This window comes from Rhinolophus sinicus, linkage group LG06 (genome assembly GCF_036562045.2).
Source record: "Rhinolophus sinicus isolate RSC01 linkage group LG06, ASM3656204v1, whole genome shotgun sequence".
Classification (NCBI taxonomy): Eukaryota; Metazoa; Chordata; class Mammalia; order Chiroptera; family Rhinolophidae; genus Rhinolophus; species Rhinolophus sinicus.
Window position 1 is genome coordinate 86,416,614 of NC_133756.1, and position 25,870 is coordinate 86,442,483.

The 25,870-nt window shown below is 43.1% G+C and overlaps 1 protein-coding gene across 31 annotated transcripts in view; it reads right to left on the reverse strand.

The window, feature by feature from the left end:
• NCAM1 (neural cell adhesion molecule 1) overlaps positions 1-25,870 on the reverse strand; it is a 308,388-nt gene that overhangs the window by 49,567 nt on the left and 232,951 nt on the right. For all 31 annotated transcript variants that reach the window (XM_019753325.2, XM_019753318.2, XM_019753323.2 and 28 more), the window contains exons 2-8: positions 18,479-18,553; positions 16,526-16,744; positions 15,308-15,451; positions 10,721-10,858; positions 9,380-9,497; positions 8,785-8,951; positions 2,644-2,786 (exon numbers count right to left, since the gene is read on the reverse strand). In XM_019753325.2, coding sequence (XP_019608884.1) covers positions 2,644-2,786; positions 8,785-8,951; positions 9,380-9,497; positions 10,721-10,858; positions 15,308-15,451; positions 16,526-16,744; positions 18,479-18,553 — 1,004 coding nt within the window. The remainder of the gene's footprint in view (positions 1-2,643; positions 2,787-8,784; positions 8,952-9,379; positions 9,498-10,720; positions 10,859-15,307; positions 15,452-16,525; positions 16,745-18,478; positions 18,554-25,870) is intronic.

The window sequence follows — 25,870 nt, forward strand, 5'->3', positions numbered from 1 at the left end:
CTGGAAGTCTGCAGTAGTGACACTGGGCACCACAAAATGTTAATGGTGCACTAACGAACTAGTATAGGACAATTACGTAGTAAGGTAAAGGGTGAGTTAGAGGGAAGACGAACAGACTGACTAAAGAAAAATCAAGCAGCTACTTTAATGGCTCTCATGTAAAGACTGAGTGGCGGAGGCAGGAAGACTGAGAAGTGGAAGGGGAAGGAAGCAGACTTTCCTGACCATCAGCCTTGGCCAGCTATCCTGCAGAAGACTGGCACTGACACCTTTCAGGCAGGGGCTGGGTGACTTTCCACAGATATGCTAGGAAGGGGTGCTGGGTAAGACTAGAAAATCTCAAAGGGGGCCTTCCTTCCAACCTTCTCTGATTCTAGCATCTTATGTGATGTAATTCTCAGGAGTCTTTCTTACCTTAGCAATTAGATACAAGTGTCTATTCTTATCTGCTTAGCATATCGTCCTGATTTTAAAAAGAAAATCATTTTCTTCACTCCTACAATTAAGTGACTCTAATCATCTTGATATCTAATTATATATCACGCTACTTCAGTTGGAGGAGTAGATGAGGAACAGCCGCCAAAGTAACACTGACATTTATTATCTGGAGTCCAACACACCCATGAGGAGGCCAGCTTTGTTTTCCTAGTTATTAGTTATCCATAGTATAAGATGAACTATATAATTAGTAATAGAAATGGCAACTTTTCTATACAGGGTTTCACTTAGATATGTTAATTTGTTGTCACATCACTGGCTGAGTTGGAGGGCTTGTTCTAACATCGATTCATTCATGTTCCAGTAATGTTACTTCACGTAAACCTGAAGGCAGTCCATAGTAAAAGAAACCACAATACAACCTATGAGGTTGGGCTTAAATAATTATCTGATTGAGACAAATGACCTACACTGATAACTGAATTATACAGAGTCTACTTGGCTTGATATGGTCTCTGCTGGACACCTTGGGTCTCAATACTTGGTAAATATGAGTCTGTTTTAGTGCCTGGTTATTTGTTCTCATTCTATAAAAATGAATTCACAGATACAAGCCAGAAGTGCCAACCTATTAAAGGACCTGCGGTAGGCACAAATCTTAATAACCTTTCGGGGTCTAGCTTGGCTGTTGAGCTATTCCTAGAAAAGATATAGAATTTAAAAACATTGTTCATCTGGGATAGATATTATTTCTGTCCTTCACTGCAGGTCAAAGACATACACTAGGTCATTCTGGACAAATCTACTCTGAAGCCTGATGTAGAAAGGTCTGTCAAGAAGCAGCCCGGTGTTTTAAGCCCTGAAATGTACATTCAATCCATGTAGCACACACGATGAGAGCTGAAAACTGAGCTGAGGGCTTAATCCAACGTTGATAAAGAAAGTATCCAAGTAAACACCACATTTCTTAATCCAGTTGGTTTTCACAATATCAAACAGCGTATGTGAGTTTCAAAAATACTTAGCAGTTCCTTGGTTGAGCTTTTGTTAAGTTGAATTCAACTCTGGAGGTAAGACTTACAAAAGTAGTAGGGTTTTGGAACAGTAATTTCTGTTCCTTTTGATTTAGTTTTGTTTTCTATTAGTGAGACAGAAATCAGTTCGTTAAATGCAGATCCCAAATTTGGCTCTGGTATCCCACACTATCTTTTTTTGGGGCTTTATTTTGAGTTTACCCTCTCTAGGGATTTCCTTTAGGCAGGCAGAAGAGTGAATATCTATCATTTCTGACATCTGGTCAATAAGCAATCCATTACAAACATCCTTTAAAGCTAAGTCCATTACTTCTGAATAGGTGACAAAGCTTTGGCCAACTGAAATGCAGCCCATTACTACAGGATATATGAGATGAGATTGGAGAAGTGCCATACGACGGTTTAAGTTGCTTTAAACCCAAGCTTCTTCCTCCTCCTGCTTTTGGCGCACTCAATAGCAAAGTGCTACATGATGTGGGGTCACCTCAATTTTTATATATTGTCAATAATAAAGAGAGTTTTCCGGTGGCCTATATGTCCACATGCTTTAAAGTTAAATCTTCCCAGTCATTGAAATTTGTCGAGAAGGTTGCTGCTTTGTTCTTACACTCTCAGAGACTGTGTTGTAGAGCCCAGTGCAATCATCGTCATGTAGAAACTGCTAATTATTTTTGCCTTTGAATCAAAATGATATACAAATGTGACCAAGAATACAGGCAGACTCATGGGCAACCAAGCTTTTGTGCATATAGTGCATTTATAGCGTGAGGAAACGAAACACAAGGAAAAGGGCTCATTCTGATCCCTATGATTTCTGGGAGACATTTCCGTAGGTGCTCCTGAGATGAGGGTGAAACCACCTGGAGCACCAGGACCGTAGTTTGGCCTTGTTCCTCACTGCCCCATAGCCCTGCGTTTGAAGATCACTAGCCCCTTCCTCCCCAGAATGTCTAACTGGACCATACCCACTAATATCGCATCCCTGCAAATTTATGCAGGGAACTGTGCCCTTCCATTGCCAGGGGATGCTGAATAGGCTGCATCCAGGCGGGCTGGAGGAGGGAGGCCACATCCCATCTTCTGGCTCACCGAAGAGAACTGGGCATGGGGCAGACTCATGAGGCTTCGAGTCTGCATTCCACGGCCCTGAAACTCTTGGGTGACATTATACCTTTTCTTCGCTGCTGATGTTTCGGGTGGCAGTTCTCCAGGTGATAGAAGGAATAGGGTCTCCTGAGGCTTCACAGGTAAGCGTGACTTGTTCCTCCAGTTCCATGGCAGTCTGGTTCTCTACGTAAGTGATTTTGGGTTTTGCTGAAAAGACAAAACATTCCTATAAGTTCATCTGATTTTTTTTTCGCTTTCCAGGTTTAAATGATATCATGTACCCATACAACAAAGGTTATCTACTTACGAAGTATAAGGCTCTTTTCTGGGTGTTGTATGAAATAAAGGGCTGAACCCCCAAGGAGCTTCCCATGAAGCAGACACATGACAACATCCTGTATGTTAAGAGCGCTAAGGGCAGTGAGTACAGGGGCCCTGGAGCAGAGGGGGAGTCTTCATGAGGACACAGCTTGTGGGCCGGGCCACAAGACATTCAGTAGGTGAGACTTTGGCATGGAGATGGAGTCATATAGAAAACTGCTTGAATAAAGAAAGTAAGGAAGCCAGAATGTGTGACGAGAGGATTGGGAAGAGAGCGTATGTCATGAGTCAGGTGTTTGCGTATCAAAGCAGAGGGAGACAATGCTCGACCCAGGCAGAGAAAGTCTTGATTGTCTCGTTAAAGCTTTTGCTTGAATTTTATCCGGTGGTAGGTAGACGGCCACTGACAGTGTTTGATCAGAGGAATGAAATGATCGTTTGTATTACAAGAGAGTAAGTCTAGAAAAAATTCAAGATGATTTAGCATGGAGAAAACCTTGTGGTGGGAAAACCAATTAGGAAGCTCTGGCAGTGCCCCAGATGTGATGTAACACAGTCCTGAATGACGTCGTCTCAGGGGAAACAGAAAGGACAGCTTCCAGAAGATGCTAAAGAAAAGTTTTATGGGAAGTGGCAAGTGAGCAGAGGTCAAGCAGGGATGGCAAGAAACAAAAGAAGGAGCCAAATGACTCTGAGATTCTTCATGACTAGAAAAGTTGTGTTAGCATTAACTCAAGTAAGGAAATGTGGCGAGTAACTGGTTGGGGTTGTGGAGTTGGCTGGGAATGGGAAGGAGATGAGTTGAGATGAGTTCATTTTCCAAATGTTTTGGGTAATGCAAGAAAACACAAGCATTCAAGGCAGAGCTAAATGCTAAAACATTAGAGAAAATTGAATTTTCCCAATTTAAAACAATTATACTCTGAAATTGCTAAATCTTCCATAGAGAAAAGATAACACTGCACGAATGTAACTTATTTCATTAACAGAGAAAAGAGGCCAGGCTAGATAAACAGACAAAAAATAAATAAATCAGAATTATGCATAATTTTTGAAAGAAATGCATTTCCTTTATATTCAAATTTATACAGTAACCCCAAGTAGGCTAATAAACTAATGATTGTATCCATGCTCCAAACTGGGGCCCTTGATTCTGCTTTAATAAACACAAAACATTGATAGAGCGGTTCATCTAGAAGAATCTGTCCAGGTTTCATGTGCAGATGGTACTTGCACATCTTAATTGACCTCTGCTGTGGGCCCTTGATTTTGGATCTCTGGTCTATTCTCCACCTGCCACCATGGGGCCTGATGTCTCCGATTGTTTCATTGCAGTTCTCCCCACAGATGCCCCTGTGAGCACAGCTGTCCAAGCATGCCTGCTCTCCTCTTCCAGCATGTCCACAGCTCTGCACCCTGCCACTGAGATCCAGCCTTGTCTACTCTCACCCCAGTGTGGGTTCCTGCAACTCCAGAAGGGCTGCAGGGCTCTGCTTCTGTGAACTGAGAGGTTGGATATGACCAGGTGCACCTTCCTTCCGACCTGTTTGTCCTTTGCTGTAACTCGCAAGGGTCCTCAGGGGTTAGCTAGGGAGACCTTCCCCGAGGGAGAGGAGCAATGGAAATTTTAAGGTAGATAGGATGCAAATAGTAAAAAGGATGCAATTAGTAAGAAGGGCATCTGGCTGACAACTAGAGCAATGCATGCTAGAATGTGCCCCCTTGTTAGGAAGAAACTGATGTCAGTTAGGTGCAATCACAGTAGTCCGAATTTAGATAAGCCCCTTCCATATTAATTGCTATCCCTTCTTGAAGCCACAGGATTTCTGAGCACGTCTTCTTCTTCTTCTTCTTCTCTTTTTTATTTTTTTAAGATTTTATTGGGGAAGGGGAACAGGACTTTATTGGGGAACAGTGTGTACTTCCAGGCCTTTTTTCCAAGTCAAGTTGTTGTCCTTTCAATCTTAGTTGTGGAGGGTGTCGTTCAGCTTCAAGTTGTTGTCCTTTCAGTCTTAGTTGTGGAGGGCGCAGCTGATCTCCAGGTCCAATTCCCGTTTCTAGTTGCAGGGGGCGCAGCCCACCATCCCTTGCAGGACTCGAACCTTGTGGTTGAGAGGACGCACTCCAACCAACTGAGCCATCTGGGAGCTCAGCGGCAGCTCAGCTCAAGGTGCCGTGTTCAATCTTAGTTGCAGGGGGCGGAGCCCACCATCCCTTGCAGGACTCGAGGAGTTGAACCGGCAACCTGTGGTTGAGAGCCCACTGGCCCATGTGGGAATCGAACCGGCAGCCTTCGGAGTTAGGAGCATGGAGCTCTAACCGCCTGAGCCACCCGGCCGGCCCCCTCTGAGCACTTCTTTACTAGCTAAGCGACAGGTTTCTTTGCTCTCCTACCTCACTGCTGCAGACTCTGCTGCTACTGGGAAACCTGCCCCATTTCTCCCCCTAGTGCTGGTAAACCAGAGGAGATGGAGAGAAAGGATGGAAGAAAGATGAAGGCCTGGCTAGTTGGCCCCTTCCCATCGGGCCCTAGTATCAATCTCCTAAACCAATGGGGGATGCCAAAAGTGGCAGAGAGAAAGGAGGTTAAGAATGTGAAATGGAGGAGGAACAGAGTGTGTGTATATGGAGTACAGGTTATTTCAAAGAGGCTATGTGAACTGTCCTCTGGATACGATGGAAGAGGATTCTCATTCTGGATGAGGGCTACATTAGACATGGACCCTACGAGCCTATGGTTTTCTTACCTGTCTCTGTAGGAGTCTGGCCACCTCTCCTTTGTTTGCTCTACTGGGCTGTCCAAGGTATATCACCCCTGCTGTAGTCTTGGGAAAGAAACTGTGGTAGTGGAGTGTGTGTGTGTGTGTGTGTGTGTGTGTGTGTGTGTGAGAGAGAGAGAGAGAGAGAGAGAGAGAGAGAGAGAGAGAGAGAGAGAGAGAGAGATGCAGGAGGGGATATGAGGGGATGTGTGGTGAGGGAGGTGGATGGAAAGACAAATCCTGCCTTGCCACAGTTCCTGCAACCTTCTTTTCCTACCTTGTTACCGCCTTCCCTTGACCTTACCCACTCTGTTCACTCTACATGAGCCCTAAAAGGCTCCTGACTCACTCCCCACACCTCCTTCTTGGGGTAGCCAGAGAGGCTCTCCATTAGAGAGGCCTGAAGAGAAGCCAAGATCTGTTCTTGACCAGTTGAGTTAGAATTGAGTGTACTTTCATAGTGAAACCATGTTATCCATGGTAGTAAAGGGAGAGTACGCTAATTTTGGTATTATCAATCATTCCATATGTAATTCAGATAGAGTATGTGTTAAATTGGGTTTCATGGAGTACTAACTACCATTGCCAGCTCAAGGAATGGATTTAAAAGCCTGCATTTCAAGTCTGGTTCCTTGGGTAGGGCACCTAACCTCTCTGCTGTTTCCTCATGTGTAACATGGGGATAATAATTCAATCAACCTGAGGATTAAAAGAGCTAATTTATGGAAAGCACTTCACATAGTGCTTGGCACACTGTAAGTGCTCACTTTGTGTTTGATATTATTATTATTAGTATTTTATGGGACTAATATCTAAAAGAATTTCCGAAGACAAGTGATGACCCATTTCTAGGCTTATCTGTCTGCCACCTACACTATGCTTCATTCGCATAAAACTAACTGATATTCCCTCATTTATTCAAATACGAAAGCCTAGTATAAGCCAAGCACTGTTCTAGGCACTGGAGATACATCTGTCAGTAGAACGGACACAGTCCCCGTCCACAAGGAGCTCGCATTCAGCCCGTGTACCCTTCCTGCCTCTGCTTGTGCACGTGTGGCCTGAAATGCTCTCCCATCCTTCCTCTTCTGGGAAATGCCTGCTGGTGAAATAGCTCATCGTTTGCAAAGACTTCTCTAGCTACTGCCATGCAGGATCAGACAGAGATCTTGTCTTATAAAACACTGTGCATATTGCTGTCATGAAGTCATGATAATGGACTGTCATTAGAAATGTCAGCGTTGGCAATCTCCATTAGCCTGTGGTCCCACAGATGAGAACAGAGTGCATGTATTCATCTTTGTAATCTTGGCAATGGCTGGACTCAACTGTTGTTGGCGGACACTATTATTATAATTCATATGCTTATATGTTTGCCTTTCTCGTGCATCTCAGGGTCAAAGGGCCATATCTCTGAGTGCCTTTGTCTAGCAGCAATGGTGCTCAATATACCGGGGGTGCCAAAACAATGTATGCACATGACTTGTATTCATCTTTTGTTATTGGTATATATTGAGTATTACAATTTTAATACAGTTTTTTTCCTTTCTTAAAATGTGTATACATTGTTTTGGCACCCTCTGTATATTTGTTAAATGAAGGAATAAATGAACAAATGCATCTTTCTCTATAATATGGAAAGACTTACCATCAGAATGACTGGAGAAGACTAGTCAGAATTAGAGAAAAGACCGTCAAAAATATTTCCTAAGAAGTTTAGCTTTCACTCTCAAGGATATGCAGGTAATCTGAACCACACTGATACCTGTTTCTAAACCGAATCGTCATTAATGAATAAATAGAATTCCTCTGTGATTAGCAAGTCCAATTGCACGTAAACACTTGATTTTCAAAGGTGTCTGTTCATAAACACAGATCAGTTCTCCTAATCAGGTTAAACAAGCAGGTCCCAGACAGGTTCACAGGCGCACATTGTAACACCCCGGAAGCTGCATGCACCCCAGCTTCCTCTCTGGTGTCTGTTCTAGCAGCACCATCGACGGTGGATGAGCTTATATCTGTGGTTTTTAAAAAGATGAACAGAGAGAGTTGAGGGCCACTAGGTTAAATATTTTTCTGCCGCAGATTCTTTTTCCAAGGTCAGGTCAAAATATATTTCAGTTCTAAATGAATGAAGTTTACTGAATTTATAAAGACCAAGCGAGTAGAGATGTGGGGCTCTTTTCATGACTCTCTTGATACTGTTTCAAACAGGCCAGGGATAGAAGCAAAGGGAGACATCGGCAACCAGTTGGTCACTCATATTTACCAAGGGCCTATTATGAGTCTGGCGCTGTTTGGAGTGTCAGAAATAAAGCAATGTATAAGACAGCCGGCAAGCACTCTGCCATCTTAAGAGTCTACACATTTAGTGGAGGCGGGAGACAAACAATCCCCAAAACAAATATGTAAATGAGGTCAGTGCTGGTACTGATGAGTGCGTGACAAAGACATAGTAAGATTAATGCAAGAGGTTACTGGAGGTGGGTGGGACTTGTGGTGATAAGGGGGCTGCATTAGGCAGCACAGTGAGGGGAGAATTCACTGAGAAGGTGGTTGAGTGGAGATCTGAATGATGGATGAGAAGAAGGCAGCTGGAAGCAGATCTGGGGAATGATATTCCAAGCAGAAAAAACATCAAGTGCAATGTCCCTGAGGCAGGGAACAAGCTTGATGTGTCTGAGGGACAGAAAGGAGGCCGGAGAGGTTGAAGAGTTTTAAATGTGGAACAAAGTGGAGGAAAGATGAGGTCAGAAAGAAAGGTGGGCTAGCTCAAGTTTAGTCCTATGGGCCATGGGAGGGACTCTGGATTTTATTCTGGTCGCAATAGGAAGCCATGGGAGGATTTTAAACAGAGGAGTGGCATTTAAGGTCATTCTTGCTAGTGTGTGTAGGCGGGGCTGAAGGGGACCGATAGCTGGCAGGGAGACCAGATAGGAGGCTGTCTCATTGACCAGGAGAGGTGGAGGATGGCTTGGTCTAGGGTATTGATGGTGGAGCTGGCAAGAAGGGCTGCATTTGGGATAGCTTCTGAGACAGAATTGACAGGCTCTTGCTGATGGATTGAGAGCATAGGGTAAGAGGAATTGTGGCAGAGCAGTGACCTTGACCCCCACGGTCCTTACCAAACACTTTGAGGTGAATGGACGCATCCTGCTCTCCAGCCTTGTTCTCGGCAATGCAGACGTACTCAGCCTCATCATTCTTATCCACCTTCCTGATGGTCAGCTCCGAACTGTCGTCGCTGAAGAGGTACTTCTCGTCTTCCTCATTCTCTATCTGTTCTCCATCCCTACAGAGTACAGAAATGCAAAGTACCATGATTTTGACCACAGAGGTAAGATATTTATTTTTAATTCATTTTCATAAAAATGCAGTCCTAGTCCATGGGAAAGACTCAGTCTTCACAGAAAGTTCAGATGGCAAATATATTTCCACGTATACCTTTGATTCCTCCACCCAAACCTCTGATTCTGTCCAAGGGCTGTAAGGTGCAGCCACCAACCTTCCAAAGAGGGCCTCCAAGGCCATGCCCTCTGGCACACAAACTGAAAAGGAAGGAATCCAATGCACAAGGCAGGAGAACCATACAGTCCATTGTGCCCCTAGAGTTGATATATTTCCAAGCAGTCCATTCCTGTTCCATTGCAAAGCCAACATGGAGCAGGCCCTATGCTGTCCCCTTCTCCACTAGACCCCAATGAAAAGCATGTGCCTTACTTTGTCCAGCTCATGGTGGGCTCCGGGAAGCCTTCAGCATCACACACCAGGGTGACAGACTGGCCAAGGTTGGCGGTGGCATTCACTATGCTCTGCCTGGCCTGGACAGTGGGTGGCACTGAAGGAGAGAAGGACTGTCAGGGGAGGTTGTGACAACTTGGAAGAACCCAGTGGCCTGGAGAAGAGGTACTTCCAGGGTGTCCAGGTCAGAGGGTCACTGTCTGGGGGCAAGAGTCCCGGGCAGCTGTGCCGTTAGTGTAAGGGATCTGAATTCAGGCGTGTACTAAATCATTACTGTAAACTGAAAATAATTCACCCATGACACACATTAGTGTTTTATAACACTATATGATATTGTTTTTCAATAATATAGCTTTAGAAGCTATATTAATACGTTTTATTCATTTCAAAATGGTATTTAGTTTATAGTAGCTCTTTATCATCCACCAACCTTCCAAAGAGGGCCTCCAAGGCCATGCCCTCTGGCCCGCAAACTGAAAAGGAAGGAATCCAATGCACATATATATTTTCTCAACCAATGCGTACTCAACTTACAACTACCACAGCTGGTGGAAGCTGCTAGTGGAAGCTGGTGCTCCAAAGGGCGCTGTTGATACTGGAAAAAGTTGAAAACTCCTGTTCCCACTGGTTAAATGGTTAATATCCATTCAAAATACACCAGCTCACCAGAGTGACATTTCTCTGAGATTGTCATAAACAACCTTGTGCACAAACTGTTTTACTGAAGGAATGAGAGGGGGAGAGTTTGGCAAAAAATATAATCAATACCCAAAACAATTCAACCGTGATTTACTTATTTTCTTAGTACTGACATTATAATTTCCTGTAAACATCCTGTAAATGTCAGATCGATTCCATGGGTGTATTTATTTGACATTGCAAATTAAGATTAATAAGCCCATGGACTATGATCCTGACTATTCTAAGGCCTGAGTTGATTATAATATTTTCTTTGAACATTGAACCAGCGGACTAACTTCGCAATTACGGTAACATCAAGGACAATGAAGGATGATTAAGAATTTACTAATAAGCATGAAGAAAGTTTCTAGTGCTTCAAGACAATGAAGGACATGCAAAAACTTCACTAGAAGTCCCCATAGTTGAGGGACATCCAAAAGGAAAGAAAGTACATCAACAACCACAACAAACCAAACAAAACCAAGCCAGAGGCTACCGGGAGGGGGGGCGGGTTCAACTGAGATAGACGAGTGAGTCAGCACAGGATATATTTTATAGATCAAAGAGGAAGTTAAAGAGGATGATTTTGGGGACCACAGCTGTAGCACTGAAGAGAGCAGGAAGAACGGATCAGCTCACCATTCACAATGACCTGAATGTCCTTGAAGTTGATCTCCCCCCGCGCCAGAATCCTGCCCTCACAGCGGTAAGTGCCCTCATCTGTTTTCTTGATGCCCCGGATCTGCAGGTAGTTGTTGGACAGGACTATGAATCGGACTAGAAGAGATAAGAGGTAGGTTCATCCAAGGATCAGTTAGAAACTCCCGTCTGTAGGCAGGTCCCTGAGACTTTCCTTGACCCAGCTTCAGTCTTTAAGCTGAAGTTAGAAAATGTGTCCCTGGCTCTCACACACAGCCAAGAGAAAATGTATACTGGACATTTTTCTTTTCTTTTTTTTTTTTAATTAAAATATAGCTAAAATACAATATTATACTAGTTTAAGGTGTACATCATAGTTATTTAACACAACACACCTGGCACTATACAGAGTTATTACCACATTATTGATTATATTCCCTATGCTAAAGAAGTGATCACCATGATAAGTCCAGCAACCATCTGACACTGTACCACGCTATCATAATACTATTGACTATATTTCTATGCTGTACATTACATCACCAAGACTTATTTGTTTTATACCTGGAACTTTGAACCTCTTATTCTTCTTTATCTTTTATCCTCCTTTTTAATTTTTCAATTAGAGTTGATATTCAACATTATTTTGCATTAGTTTCAGGTGTACAGCATAGTTGTTAGACATTTATATAATTTAGGAAGTGATCCCTCTGACTAGTACCCACCTGGTACTATTCATAGTTATTACCGTATTATTAGTATATTAGATTATATTCCCTATACTTCACATCCTCATGACTATTTTGTAACTACCAATTTGTATCTTAATTGCTTCACTGCTTTTACCCTGCCCCCAACCCCCTCCTATCTATCACTTCGATAGGTCTAGTACCCATTTGACACCATATATAATTATTACAGTATTATTAACTATATTCCATATGCTACACCCCACATACCCATGACTACTGTGTAACAACCAATTTGTACTTCTTAATCCCTTCCCCTTTTTATCTACCCCTAACCCCCTTCCATTTGGCAACCATTAAAATGTTCTCTGTGGCTAGGAGTTGGTTTCCATTTTGTTTGTTAACTTTGTTCTTTAGATTCTACTTATAAGTGAAATCATATGACATTTGTCTTTTGCTCTCTGACGCATTACACTCAACACAATAACCTCTAGGTCCACCCATGTTGTTGAAGATGCCAAGATTTCATTCTTTTTTACGGCTGAGCTGAGTAATATTCCATTGTATGTATGTACTACCTCTTCTTTATCCATTCATCCATTTAGGGACACCCAGATTGCCTTCATATCTTGGCCATTGTTAATAATGCTGCAAAGAACATATGGATGAACACGCCTCTCAAAGTACCATTTTGGGTTTGTTCGGATAAATACTCAGAAGTGGGATTACTAGGTCCTTCTTTGTCTCTTGTTATAGTCTGCTTTAAAGTCTATTTTGTCTGGTATAAGTATTGCTACCCTAGCTTTTTTGCTTGTTTGTTTGTTTGTTTGTTTCCCTTTTCATGAAATATCTTTTTCTATCCCTTTATTTTCAGTCTGTGTGCCTTCTGATCTAAAGTGAGTCTCTTGTAAGCAGCATATGTAAGGGTCTTGTTTTCTTATCCATTCAGCTCCACTATCTTTTGATTGGAGCATTTAATCCATTTTCATTGAAACTAATTGTTGATAGGTATATAGTTATTGCCATTTTATTATTCATATATTTTTTTTCTTTTTTCATCTTAAAGAAGTCCCTCTAAGATTCCTTATAATACTGGTTTGGTGGTCATGAGCTTCTTTAGCTTTTTCTTGTCTGGGAAGCTCTTTATCTTTGATTCTAAATGATAGCTTGCTGGGTAGAGTAATCTGGGTTGTAGGTCCTTGCTTTTCATCACATTTTGTGCCAATCCCTTCTGGCCTACAAAGTTTCTGTTGAGAGATCAGCTGACAGTCTTATGGGAGCTCTCTTGTAGGTAACTAACTGTATTTCTCTTGCTGCTTTTAAGATTCTCTCTTTGCTATTAACCTTTGGCATTTTAATTATGATGTACCTTGGTGTTGGCCTGTGTGGGTTCATCTTGTTTGGGACTCTCTGTGGTTCCTGAGCTTGTATATCTATTTTCCTCACCAGGTTAGGAAAGTTTTTTGTCATTAATTCTTCAAATAAATTTTCAATTCCTTGCTCTCTCTTCTCCTTCTGGTACCTGTATAATGCAAATGTTGGTATACGCTTGATGTTCTCCTACAGACCCCCTTAAACTATGCTCATTTTTTGGACTTTTTCTTTTTGCTGTTCTGATTGGGTGTTTTCTGCTATCTTATCTTCTAAATCACTGATTTGATCCTCTGCTTCATCTAATCTACTGTTGATTCCCTGTAATGTATTCTTCATTTCTGTTAGTGTATTCTTCATTTTTGGCTGGTTCTTTTTCATATTTTATATCTCAATTTTTATGTTTCCTATCTCTTTGTTGAAGTTCTCCCTGAGATCATTGAGCATCCTTACAACCAGTGTTTGAAACTCTGAGTCTGGTAGATTATTTTTCTCCATTTTGTTTAGTTTCTTTTTTCTGGAGCTTTGTTCTATTCTTTTATTTGGGACATGTTTCTTTGCCTCCCCATTTTGGCTGCCTCCCTGTGTTTGTTTCTATGTATTAGGTAGGGCTGCTATGTCTTCTGGTCTTAGTATAGTGGCCGTATGTTGTAAGTGTGCTGTGGGGCTCAGTGACGCAATCACCTGGTCACTTGAGCCTCCAGGTGTGTCTCTTGTGTGGGTTGTGTGTGCCCTCTTATCGTATTTCCCCGAAAATAAGACCTAGCCAAACAATCAGCTCTAATGCATCTTTTGGAGCAAAAATTAATATAAGACCCAGTCTTATTTTACTATAATATAAGACTGGGTCCCATATAATATAATGTGATATGATATGATATGATATATTATATAATAATATAATAATATAATATAATGTAATATAACGTAACATAACATAACATAACATAACATAACATAACATAACATAACATACTATACTATACTATACTAAAATATAATACTGGGTCTTATATTAAGTTTTGCTCCAAAAGACGCATTAGAGCTGATTGCTCGGCTAGGTCTTATTTTTGGGGAAACATGGTATTGTAGTTGAGCCTTGGTTGCTATTTGCACATCAATGGAAAGGACTGACCCTCGGGATATTTGTTGTGAGGAATGGGCTTGACTACAGTGGAATTGTTGTGGTGCAGGGGCTGACCCTATAGAGCAGGATCTGCCTCAGCAGAGCTCTGGGGACTTCCCAATCCGCCCGTTGGGTGTGTCATACTTGGAGGTAGCTGGGTAATGCTCCAGCTTGTTTGGAGGATGGTCACTAGGAGTGCCAGTCCTAGGGCCACCTGGGAGGGGGCCTGCTGCAGGTCAAGTTCAGCTGCAGCCTGTGCCCCAACTGGGGCAGATGGCCACCACCATTGCCATGTGTGGAAGTGCCTTGAAAGGCCAAGCCCTGAACCAAGGCTGGCTGCCATTACTGCCAGGCTTAGGGCTGCTCAGCCAGAGGTACAGGGCACACTCAAGCCAGATGCTGCTTGTCTGCATTCCTCGAAACTTTGAGAGACCCTAGGAAAGTCTGCAGCATGAGCCAATGAAGGCATTTTGTATGCCAAAGCCACTGGAAGCTACTTGGGTGGGGGGCAGGGTCTCAAATTACCAGGGAGTAGTGAACCAACAACATTTGCCAATTCGATGGAGACTCAGACATGGCAGCTGAGAAGGAGAAGGGCTCAACAGAGAAAAATGGCCTCTGCCACCTCCTCCCTCCAGGAAAAAGCTGCCCCTCTAGCCCCATCCCAAGCTAGACAACTCAGTTACTCCCATATGTCCCTGCTGTCTCTCCAGCTGCTGCCCCAGCACTAGAGCTTAGAGCCAGTGATTCTGTTGGTGGGTAAGTCCTTGCATGATACTTTTAAGAGGAGCGCCTGTGAGTACAGCTGCCCTCTGTCTCACTCAGTCATAGCCTCTACTGGTTTTCACAACCAGAAATTATGGAGATTTCTCTCCCCAGCACTGGAATCCTGGGCTGGGGAGGGGCTGGGATCCCATGCTCCTCTGCGGGGACCTCCACATCCAAGATATCCCTCCCAATTTTTGATAGTCACACCATCAAAAATTGGGTGTGGGACCAGCCCCTATTACCAGTCTCAAGGTGGCTTCTTCTGCATGTCCTTAGTTGTAGGGCTTCAGTTCAGCAAGATTTGGAGCAATTCTCAATGATGGTTGTTTTGTAGTTTAGTTGTAATTTTGACGCAGTCATGAGCGAAGGTAAGCACAGTGTTTACTCTACTATCTTGACTGGAAATTAAAATTTGTCTTTTTCTTTGGAGGGAAAGTTAAGAGCCTGAATATACAAGCTATAGACATACATCCATTCAGGACCTGGAAACTGCATGTGGTTCTGAGACACTGGAATCTGAGTTTGGGTTGGAATGTCTCAGATGCTGGTAGAGGTGGAAACCCTAGGGGACTTTGTATCTGAATTGTACAATAGTCAGGGGAAAAGGCAGCTGCCAAGGAATTTAGGTCTCACCATCTTTTTTCAGGATGACATCACGACCTTTGTGTTTCCAGATGATGGTTGGGGGGAGGGAGCTGACGACATCACACACAATCACGGCATCTTCCCCCTCTCTGAACTCCTGAGGGGTTGGGGCATTCTTAAACATGAGCTTCTCTGGAAAATAAGCAAGAGACGAGTGAGGGAAAACAGTTGGTTCTCCCACAATGATCCCTTTTCACTGGACCCATATTGCCTGGATTCGAGTTGCAGGCAACTCTCAATCCATATATACAGTGGTACAAGAAAGGGTCCCACCCAGTGCTTGGCCAAAGATGTCAGGTGGAGCGGCTGGCGCAGTAGGGGAATATACTGTCAAAGTTTGGCAATCAACATCTATTCACTGAGTGCTAAATTTTCACACTTTGTACAGAAAAGGGTCTATGGAAGGAAAGGAGTGTCTTTACCAAGTGTCCCTTGCCACGTGGGATGGTGCCATTGAGACACAATGCATAGGTAGAATGAATTGGTAGAACACCTATTCCACAATAAAGAATAGGAGTCATCAATCCCTTCTCTGTCTCCCACTCTGTTTGGCACCCCAACCCCAACTTTCCTACACATAGAGAATTGTGAAGAACAGTACAGAAGAAAAGCAGGCTTAGTGGCAGTAAATACTGTGGCAATCAACACCATTCCATTAGCTGTCACCCACCATTACACTGGCCAATGGGACAGATGCATGATAACAAGGTAATGCGATACCACCTCAAGACCAGGTTTTAGTGGCAATGGGAACTGCTTGCTCTGAGTGGCACAGACTGTTCAAATAATAATCCCCCACACCCCACTGTGCCTTTGGACTCCATTACAAGCAGGGGAGAGTGAAGCAGGAGGGGAAAATCTGAATTGTACAATAGTCAGTCAACACATGGGGAAGAAATAAGGGAACCCAAAATAGACCTCTGGGAACTATGTAATTTGAATTTAGAGAATGGAGGCCAATGGGACATAGCTGTGATCAGCATGAACCCAGGCTGTGAGTTCTGAGTTGGCCAAGAATCATTTAAGAACATATTGGAGCTCTTAGCTCAATTTAGAAAATACTCAGGGTGAGGAAAGGAGGAAAGGGGCCCTGCCAAGCTATCAATTGGTCCTTTACTGCCATCCCCCTCTGTCTGTTGCTCATGTGTCTTCCCGGCAGAAGAAGAGGACAAGGATATAGAAGGAGAAGGAGGAGGAGGCTCTTACGAAAGATCTTCACGTTGACCGTGGCCTCTGACTCACTGCCATCCTCGCCAGTGACCACACACTTGTAAATGCCAGCGTCATCAATGTTGGCATTGTAGATGGTGAGGGTGGAAGAAGAGTCATCATTCCATACCACTGAGATCCGCTGCTGGTTCGGGGTGAGCTTTTCTCCGTTGGGGGAGAACCAGGAGATGTCTTTGTCTTTGGCATCTCCTGCCACTAAAGGGGAAGAGATTATTTTCAAACCACAGAAGTGGAAAAGACAAAATCCCCTCCAGGGTGACAGTGGGTACTCAGGCAGAGCTACTGAACAAGAGATCACCAGGCTTGATGATCAGGGAGGGGTGGCCACTTACATTAGAATGTCATTCTGGCTTCTGTATTTAATTGTTACATACATAACACCACTTATAGTATTTGGGAAGAACTCAACAATACCTTGCGTCAATATTTCTCATGGTGGTCCTATCCTTAATGAGGGAAGAGAAGAGATATTTGTTGAGGACCTACTGTGTGCCAAGCACTCAGGAGGCTTCTAGGGGAAGGAGCTTACAATCTAGCCTCACAGAATGGGGGCGGGGAAGGGAGTTAGTATATCTAGGGTTTGAGCTCAAGGGCCTAGCTGGTTTGAGCCAACTGATCAGCTTGTTTTCCAAGGGCTTAGATTATGGTCTCCAGAGCAGAAGAAGAGACACCAGCTAGTCTAGAAGTGCGGACTCCAACCACTTTTATTCTAGCATCTGCCTGCATCAACTGTCATGACTGTCATTTCAGCACCCCCTGCCTGAGACAGACAAATTCATCTCCACAAATGCTGTGAAGACGATAGACAGAATCACCCAGGCTTCCTTTCCCCAGGCACCTTGGAGAGGCAGACACTGCTGCTTAGCTGTCGTGGACACTGAACTGGAGTAAGGGCTCTTGGACCTGGGGATGCGGCTTTGCCCTGCCTCTCTGTACAGAGCCCTTCCCAGACCCACACCACCCAGCCCTGCACAGATGCTTCGTGTGAAAATGAAGCAGTCTTCCTTTCAGGGCCCATCATGTTTTCAATAAATATCGCTATTTGCAAGATGTGCTGCGGGCTCCATGGCTGCATCTCCAGATCATCTAAATTGCTGTAATGAAGCCAAAGCTGGAGTGAGCACATCCGGCGACCACAAGCCACCTCATCCAATGCAAATCATGATAGCATTTCAAGACCCCCCTGCTAAAAGCTGCTTGCTAAATGTCACAGTTTACATCTAGCTCAGCTCTTTCCTGGTTCTCCCATGTGCCAAATCTCAGTCATATTACATATCGAAAAATCCAAAGCCTAAAATGAAGACTTTTCCTCCACAGGACATAATTATCTGAGCTGTTGAAATAAACCATAATTTCTAAAGGAAAAACAAGGACACCAGGTCTGATAAATCCCCGAGATCTTGTGGGGACAACGGACCCGATATTGGTATTCACAATAGACTTGGAAACCCAGGACACATGTCCTCACAGCAAACGAGATGCCAGTACTCACTTTTCTTGCAGGCAAGTTTTAGATCTTTGATTTTCCTGTTCTGGGGGATTCTGAGAAATAAGCCTTATACTGACCCACTGAAGCATCATTTCTGTTCTCCGTTGTCATTTACAGAACTCTGGATGTGTACAGAGTAGGGGACCGGGGTGATTCACGCTTCTGGGAGTTTTGCTGACTTTCCTAAGGCAATCCCTGGAGCTCCTCACCATGGAGCAGAAGTCCAGCGGACACATTTCACTGTGTTAGGGCAGCCCTTTGAGGGAAAGGAAGAGGGCCCGAGAACTACCCTGGCTCTCAAGTCACACTGTTGATCCTGCAGCAAAGCAATGCCAAGAATCCTAGGTGCAGCGCGATCAGCGCAGCACACACAGCCCACTCACTGGCTCCTGCTCTGCTGGGAGGCTGTCCTGAAATGCACTGGGGCCCGGGGCACTTGCCTTGGCATAGGAAGAACTTGGACTCTCCAACGCTGATTTCCCCTTGACTGGGAACAATATCCACTTGCAGAGAAACTGAAAAAGACAAAGTCCAGTTTAAGCACACATTCGAATTTTTGTGAACGAAACCCAGAGCTTTCATTCAAAATCAGGGTCTCCTGCTCACTTTAAGAAAGAGTGAAGGGAAGCAATTTGTTTGGGTTTTAAGATCTTGTTACCACAAACGAATCCACAGGTTCTTGCACTGAAGCTGGGAGTGGACACAGTCCAGACCACTACCTGTGGAACTGCTATCCTCTACCAGATAGTGCAATGTCCTTTGGGAGATTTGGGGTGACCTCTACCCTAAATGTTCTGACCCCTTGAGAAAGCTACGGTCCTGCTCCAATCAGCAGCACTTCTGAGATGCACAGGAATTAGTAGCCCAAGTAGTTACTTCTGGAAATCAACCTGAAGTGTCTTCGCAGCTGTTACGAGGGAAGCCCGCCACTCTGGAACTGCACAGGCGTCTCCTGCCAATCTGCTATATCACTGTGCTTCATAACTGCAGAGGAGGATTCAACGTGATGGTCCAAATGGATTTTGAAGCAGGGGATTCCGAATGCTCACCTTCCCTGATGACTGTAGGACCAATATATCTCTTTCCATAACAGGAGCCAGCATTATCACCCCCGTTAGTCAGACACTTCTGAAATGCTCTAGTGAATCCATGCCCTACAGAATTCCCCGGGTCCCTTGGCTACTTGCACTGAATTTTTATTTGAATACCCACCTGCTCTGTCATTCCACTCCACAGATAAGACAAACTACATTGCTCTGGATCTCACAGATTCCTGTATGCACTCAGTTCCTTGTTTGTCTGCTCAGAATAGATAATGGTTCCTCACCAAAATACAGTTTTAGGGTAGAAAAAAATGCTTTTATTCATTTGGATTCAACTTCCTTCTGCCTCTCCTCTAGGTAAAGTAAATCTGAAGGCTAACGGCTAATGGACGTTTGGTTCAATGCATGTAGCTTCATCAAGCCAGTATGAAGGAGGGGCCTAGACAAAACAGCCCGGTAATAGACTCAGTGAGCCCTTCCTCATAACAGCCATTTTCTCTTCACAGTAGAACAGAGGGAATGCTGGTTGCCATGGTGACTGACTTGCAGGCTGAGCTGCTGCAGGTCTCAGTCTGTGCTCATTTGATGAAGGGACCACAGTTGTCCTCAGCAGAACAGAGGGATCAAAAGGCCTGCACGTGGTTGGGAAGGGGGAGCGTTGCGGCACTTCAGCTATTGCGAGGGAGGGGGACACAGCCGTCCTAACCATCCTACCAACAGACAAAGCACATCATAGAAAAACCCAGCAGAGGCTGCAGAGAGAAAGAGATGACTTGGGAAAGACAGGAATTGACAAGAGAAGCAGCCGGGGTAGGGGTAGGAATCCAGCACAGGGTCCAGGCCAGGAGAGGATGCTGAACACTCCATGATGAGAATAAGAGGCAGAAACTCAGAGATTTCCGAATGCTCATTTGGGAGAAATATTATAGTAGCTGAGGGACACTTGTTCTCTCCCTCACTTGGTTAGCTGCTGATTACGCATTTGAGGCCAAAGACTGAATTCTTCCTGAGATCAATGGAAAGTCTCCCTGCACCTTGTATGCGTTTTGTCCATAGCACCCAGAGCTGCAGTGGAATACAATACTGGACAAGAGCCACTTCACCCATGGCACAGATGTGACTGGCTGTGGCTGCTTCTCCCATCACTCTCCTCATGATGGAGTTTGGTACCACTCAATTCTACACTGAGGGAGCCGGAAGCAGTCTCAGCCATCACCATGTCCCACCTCTCTTTCTGGATGAGAAAAGGGAGGTAAAGTGACTTCCCTATGGTCACTTCTAGTTGGGGGCCAGGGTGGTCCCAGAGCCCAGGTCACCTGGCTTCCAGGTAAATGTTCTTTCCATTATGCAATGCTGCCTCTGCAAGTAGAGAATAAAATGTTTTCATTCAGTTTAACAAACAATCTGGCCAACCAGAGAAGCAATCTTAGACTCACCATCCCCTAACAGACAAGAGTGGCCCAGAGCTGATAGGGCCCACAGTATTTTGGGGGCCGTGGGGCCTTATAGAGAGGGCTACAGTGCCATCCATCATAAGGCCAACCAGGACCTTTCCTATCCCTTTCTGTGGCTCAAATTCCAAGGAACAAGGGGCCTGTGAAGCCCAGAAGCTGTGCTTAGGGCACCCGTCACCTTTCTGGAGTTAACTGGGCCATTCTTTAGAGAAGTAGAGGCCTAGCTCTGCCTGCGAAGTTCACAGGCCATATGCTGAGCATCAGCAGCAGCTTCAACATCTGGATCCTGTTACTCTCACCGAGCCCGTACTGCTTCGAGAAGGGTATTCTTATTCCAAGTGAAAAAACAGCCTTCATTTTCTTAGCTCTTTTCAAACAGAACACGACTCTCAAGGGGCAGGAGAACACAGCAAGGCTGAAGAGTTTTCATACCCAAATGTGGCCAGTATCTACCTCTGGGCTGTGGAGAGAAATGAGAATTTCAAAGGAATTCCCACTTAACCAGATCCTGTGCACACACTGGCCATCACCAACCTTTCATAAAGAAGAGAGACCCATTGACAATCCTGACCTTTTGCACATATGGAAAAGATAGTGAGATTCTTCCTTCAAAACAGTAGAGTCAAAGCTGGGCCAAAGGAACCCCAGATGCCTGGATGTTTTCTACTGTAGCACAATGGCTGGTTCCTCTTCCGCAAATGTTAAACCTTGAATTATTAGGTTTAATAATAGTAAGTGGAACTCCTGCTTAAGCTCCAAACTTTTTCCCTCCACTTCCTGGTACCCTTTTCTTTCTTACTCTATTAGTCCTTTTACTGTTTCCAATAAAAATTCTTACCTCAACTTGCACCTTCCTCCAGTTTCATAAGTAAGTGAGATTTCCTAACCAGGCATAACTCGTACAAATAAAGAAACTTACGAAACCATTTCTCCCAGAAAAAATATTTCATCTCCTGCTTTGCATAAACACTCTTCATAAACACTGTATTATATCTACTTCATCATATATGCATCTAAAAATACATCTTCTAAATATAGGTGTTTGGACCTGGGTAGGACCCCAGGCAGGGCCGAGAACCCCTCCATTTCGTGTGTTCACTGTCCTTCAATAAGGACTCATCCTCCAAAGCCTCTTGCAGCCACTTCACACTTTCCGGTTTATAAGACACTTCCTTATTAATCTGATGCTCACAATATTTCTGAGCTATAAAAAGGCCAATATTGTCCTTATTCTATAAAAGAGGAAATTAAAGTTCAGAGAAATGAAATAACTTGCTTGGTAACCCAGCTAATGACTAGTAAAGTCAAGATTAAAAGTCATTTGATTCTAAGGCGTTAGCTCTTCTCCTACACTGCACAGCTGCCACTAACTTTCTGTTGGCTTCCCAACAGGCTTGTTATTACCTATTAGTTACCATTTGCTCTCTTTCCAAATTATGGGCTAGAAAGAGCAGAGTGTACAGACATCTTATAATCAAGTTGCTGCTATCATTTCGACCCTGCTTAACTATAACAGGCCTCTTTGTTCATCGATAATCATACTCGTAGCATTATAGTTCTCATTTTACAGGTGGGGAAGTGGAGGCTCAGAGCCAAAATTATAGTACCAAGGTTGAACAGAGACCAAAGGCCCAGCCATTTCCCCCATACTATTTTATCCCTTGTGAACAGACAGAAAAATGTTTATCTTGAGAATGGAATGATTCCCCTTTTCCTTGTCTCATTTAGAAAATAAAATAACCCTGTGGGAAATTTATATGTTTTAAAATGTGTTTTTGGTTTAAACGTCTTTGAAAAAAAATAGATGCTATATTCTGAAAGATATGCTAACTTGTCTACTAGCAAATAGCTTCAGGTGTAGATAGAAGTTTTGTAACTCCCAACACCCTAGCAGAAGCAAGCTATAAAGTTTTAGTTGCTAAAGAAACGGGAATTAACATTTCAGTTCATAAAAGATGCTAAGAATGGGTGGGAATCTTTCGAAGGCAAAGCAACAGAGAAAAATTATTCTGATTTCAAAAAGTAGTTTATAGATTTCACTTGAATCAGGAACTTCTTGCAGCAGTTTAATTTTACTGGTGTTCTTTGTAGATTCTAATGTCGCTGATGAGGTAGGAACTGAGAGCAGAAAGTGAAGCCTGGTCTGTCTCGTGGCTAACTGAAAATACTTTCTTGTTAAATGGTTAGAAAGACACTGTTTCTAAGGAAGACAGCAGATGTGCAGCAGGCCCAGGGCCAAGACAGGCCCGCCCGAGGAAGATGCCCTGGTCATCAGTTGAAGAGATGGGTGAACTACAGAGGATTAATCTGATCGGTGACTATGCATCAGATGAGGGAATTTTCTAGAACCTATTTATTAACTGCTAAGGATTTTTGAAAAAGGCATCAAAGTGTCACTATACCTTAATTTTGTTAGCTATTGTTCTAGAAATGAGCCTTAAATATCACTATACTTAACCATTTAATGGACAGTTCCTTTTTATTTTTCAAAGTATAACTGAATGCTAAAGTCTCTTTCATTTGACATACCTGTGGGCAATCCAGATGTTTGAACCAGGAGCGTAATAACTAAGGCACCCGCACCTGCCTGCAACAGTTGCTCTCATTATTAACAAAATCCGCAAGGGAAAATAAAGGGCAACTTCACTGCTAAAGCCACAAAACCCAGACTATCATGGCAGTACTGCAGAGTGGTTAAGGCTAAGCACTCTGGGCCAGACCACTGAGTTTGAATCTCAGCTGTACCACGTACTAGCTGTGCAATCTTGGCCAAGTTATTTAATTTCCTGGTGCTTGTGTTACAATCTGTAAAATGGGGAAGAACAGAATCCTCTATAGTATAGGGCTGTTGGAAAGATTAAATGAGTTAGCATACATAAAGTCACTTAGAATAGTGTCTGGCACATAATAAACACTTTATACTTTTGTTTATTATTATTCTTAATAAACTTATATCAACAGCCCTTCCCAAAGAAATCATTTGGTTACTATTTTTGAGGGAAGCAATGTTTCCGTTTATAGCTTAAAATAAAGTACCATATTTTGCCATGTATAATGCGTACTTTTTGTGCCTAAATTTGTGAGGCAAAAAAAGGATGCACATTATACATGGGTAGTACTAATTCTGTATCTATATAAATGTTTTTAATTCTTTTATTTATGCTTATGAGTTAAAAGTGTAACTCTAGAAATCAGTAATGATATCTGAGTGCAAAATAATGCTCTGGAGTACGATAATTGGTTTTGTTGAACTTACAAAGAACTTGCAATGACCAAGAGTTCTTGGCCTTCTACATTGAGTAAATATTGTAAATTTGTGACTGGTACATAAAATTTCTCATACCTTGTATCGGTTATTGTGTTTTGTAATTACTTGTTACATAAAATGTCTTGTATCATAATATGTTAAAAATTAAATGCTAAAATTCCTTTATAATACAAAAAACAAGTACCTAACAGTAAACAAATAAAAATTAGAATTAAAAAATTAAAACGAAAGGTTTTCTCCCTGAAAGTTTGGGCCAAAATTGTTGGGTTCGCATTATACACAGGAGCGCATTATACATGACAAAATACAGTACCCTTCCCTAATGATCCAACAGGTGGTCAGGTGGCCTGATTCCACTCTTCATTAATTTAAGAAATTTTACTGGCCAGTCAAAACTTTATTGGTATAAATGATAACTGAATTCAATCAAAATATAAAAACAATACTGTAGGCATTCTAGGCACGTCACTTCACCTTGGTCTCAGTTTTTTTGTTTGTAAAATGAGGATGATAATAAAACCGAATTCATGTGGTTGGATTGCCATGCAAATTAAGTTGTAGGGAAATAGTCAGGATCTGGAGTCCAAACTCCAGCTCCAACACTTACTAACTCTGGATTCTCAGCAGACTCTCATAGCCTGTGTTCCACATCTGTAAATGAACATGACAACCCTGTCGGTCTCACAGGGACTCTGAGGTGATTTAGTAAGGTCAAGTTTCCAAACTAAGGTCAGGCTGTGTTGGCTGGTTTTTATATGATAGTACTTTGAACTTACACACACATACACACAAACACACACACCAATCAAAATCCCCAATCATGCTTATAATGAGATTGAGACAGCAGGAACTTCTTTAGACTACTGGATTCAACCTGTCCAAAATCTATTAAGGTGTGTGTGTGTGTGTGTATGTACATAATAATGCAACTTCTCAGATTGCTACCGTTGCAAGAAGCAGCTGGACATAGGTAAATTTACCTCAGTTTTGGAGGAAAAAAAATGAATTATTAGGGATGACAAAAGAGTCTCATCTATACTGGCCATGAGTCCTACCATTCTGGCTTGAGTTACTGTTGACAGCAATTGGGTAGAAGAAAATGAGGTAGACTGTTTTATATTCAAATATCAAGCCAAAGCTAGATGTGATTTTAAAAGAACTATTAAATATGTGTTCTTACAGATTTTGGCTTCAGGTTCTGTAAAATGGCATCACAATTGCAGAACATATTCAAATCGCCAGTGGAAGCATCCTCATTGCTTAAAGTTGGCCCACAGCAGCAACTGAAATCATCTAGAAGTCATACCGAGGGCTGCCAATCCTATGGTCAGCTTAGTTACGGCCCCATCTACGTAAATGCTGAGAATTCTAATTCCCATCTATACCTAAGCACCCAGGATAAACCTAGCTGGGGTTTCCAAGCCATTGGAGATGAGTTTATAAGCAAACCCTTGGGAAACCCTCTGTGTGAAGTCCCCATAGGATCCTGGACTTCTGGCTTCCTCCAATAGGTGAGCCAGCCCGAGACGGAAGCCCTAAAGAAAGCTGGGGTCATTCCTGATGGACAACACTAGTACACGATGTGCGAGAGCAGCATTCAAGACTGGAGGAGGACGGAAAGAGGACTCTTGGTGGTGGTGTTGGGTTTAGCTTTATGCCATCAGAATGGAGAAGCCAGAGCTTCCTATATGAAGACAAACCATATAGACAAGTTGCAGATAGTATACAGACATTTCTAAGCCACACTCACTTGAAAAAGATGCTGGGCTCATATACCAAGCAGGTTCCTCAAGTCTTTCCTTCTAATAAAGCCACCCAAACTGGACAAGGTTTCATTACAAAAGTGATGCAGTAAGTAGTCCTGGTGAAAATTATCTTTAACCTTCTCAAAACCCGTGACTCTTCCAAATAGAGTGATGGTGGGGGATTTGACGGGGGGGTATGGAGAAGTTGAATATGGCTTCAGATTCTTCAGCTTTCTATGCTGTGATATTATAATTGGTATTATAATTGGTATTATAATATTATAGTAAGGAAGAAAAAGTATTGAGCATCACAACTGAGGCC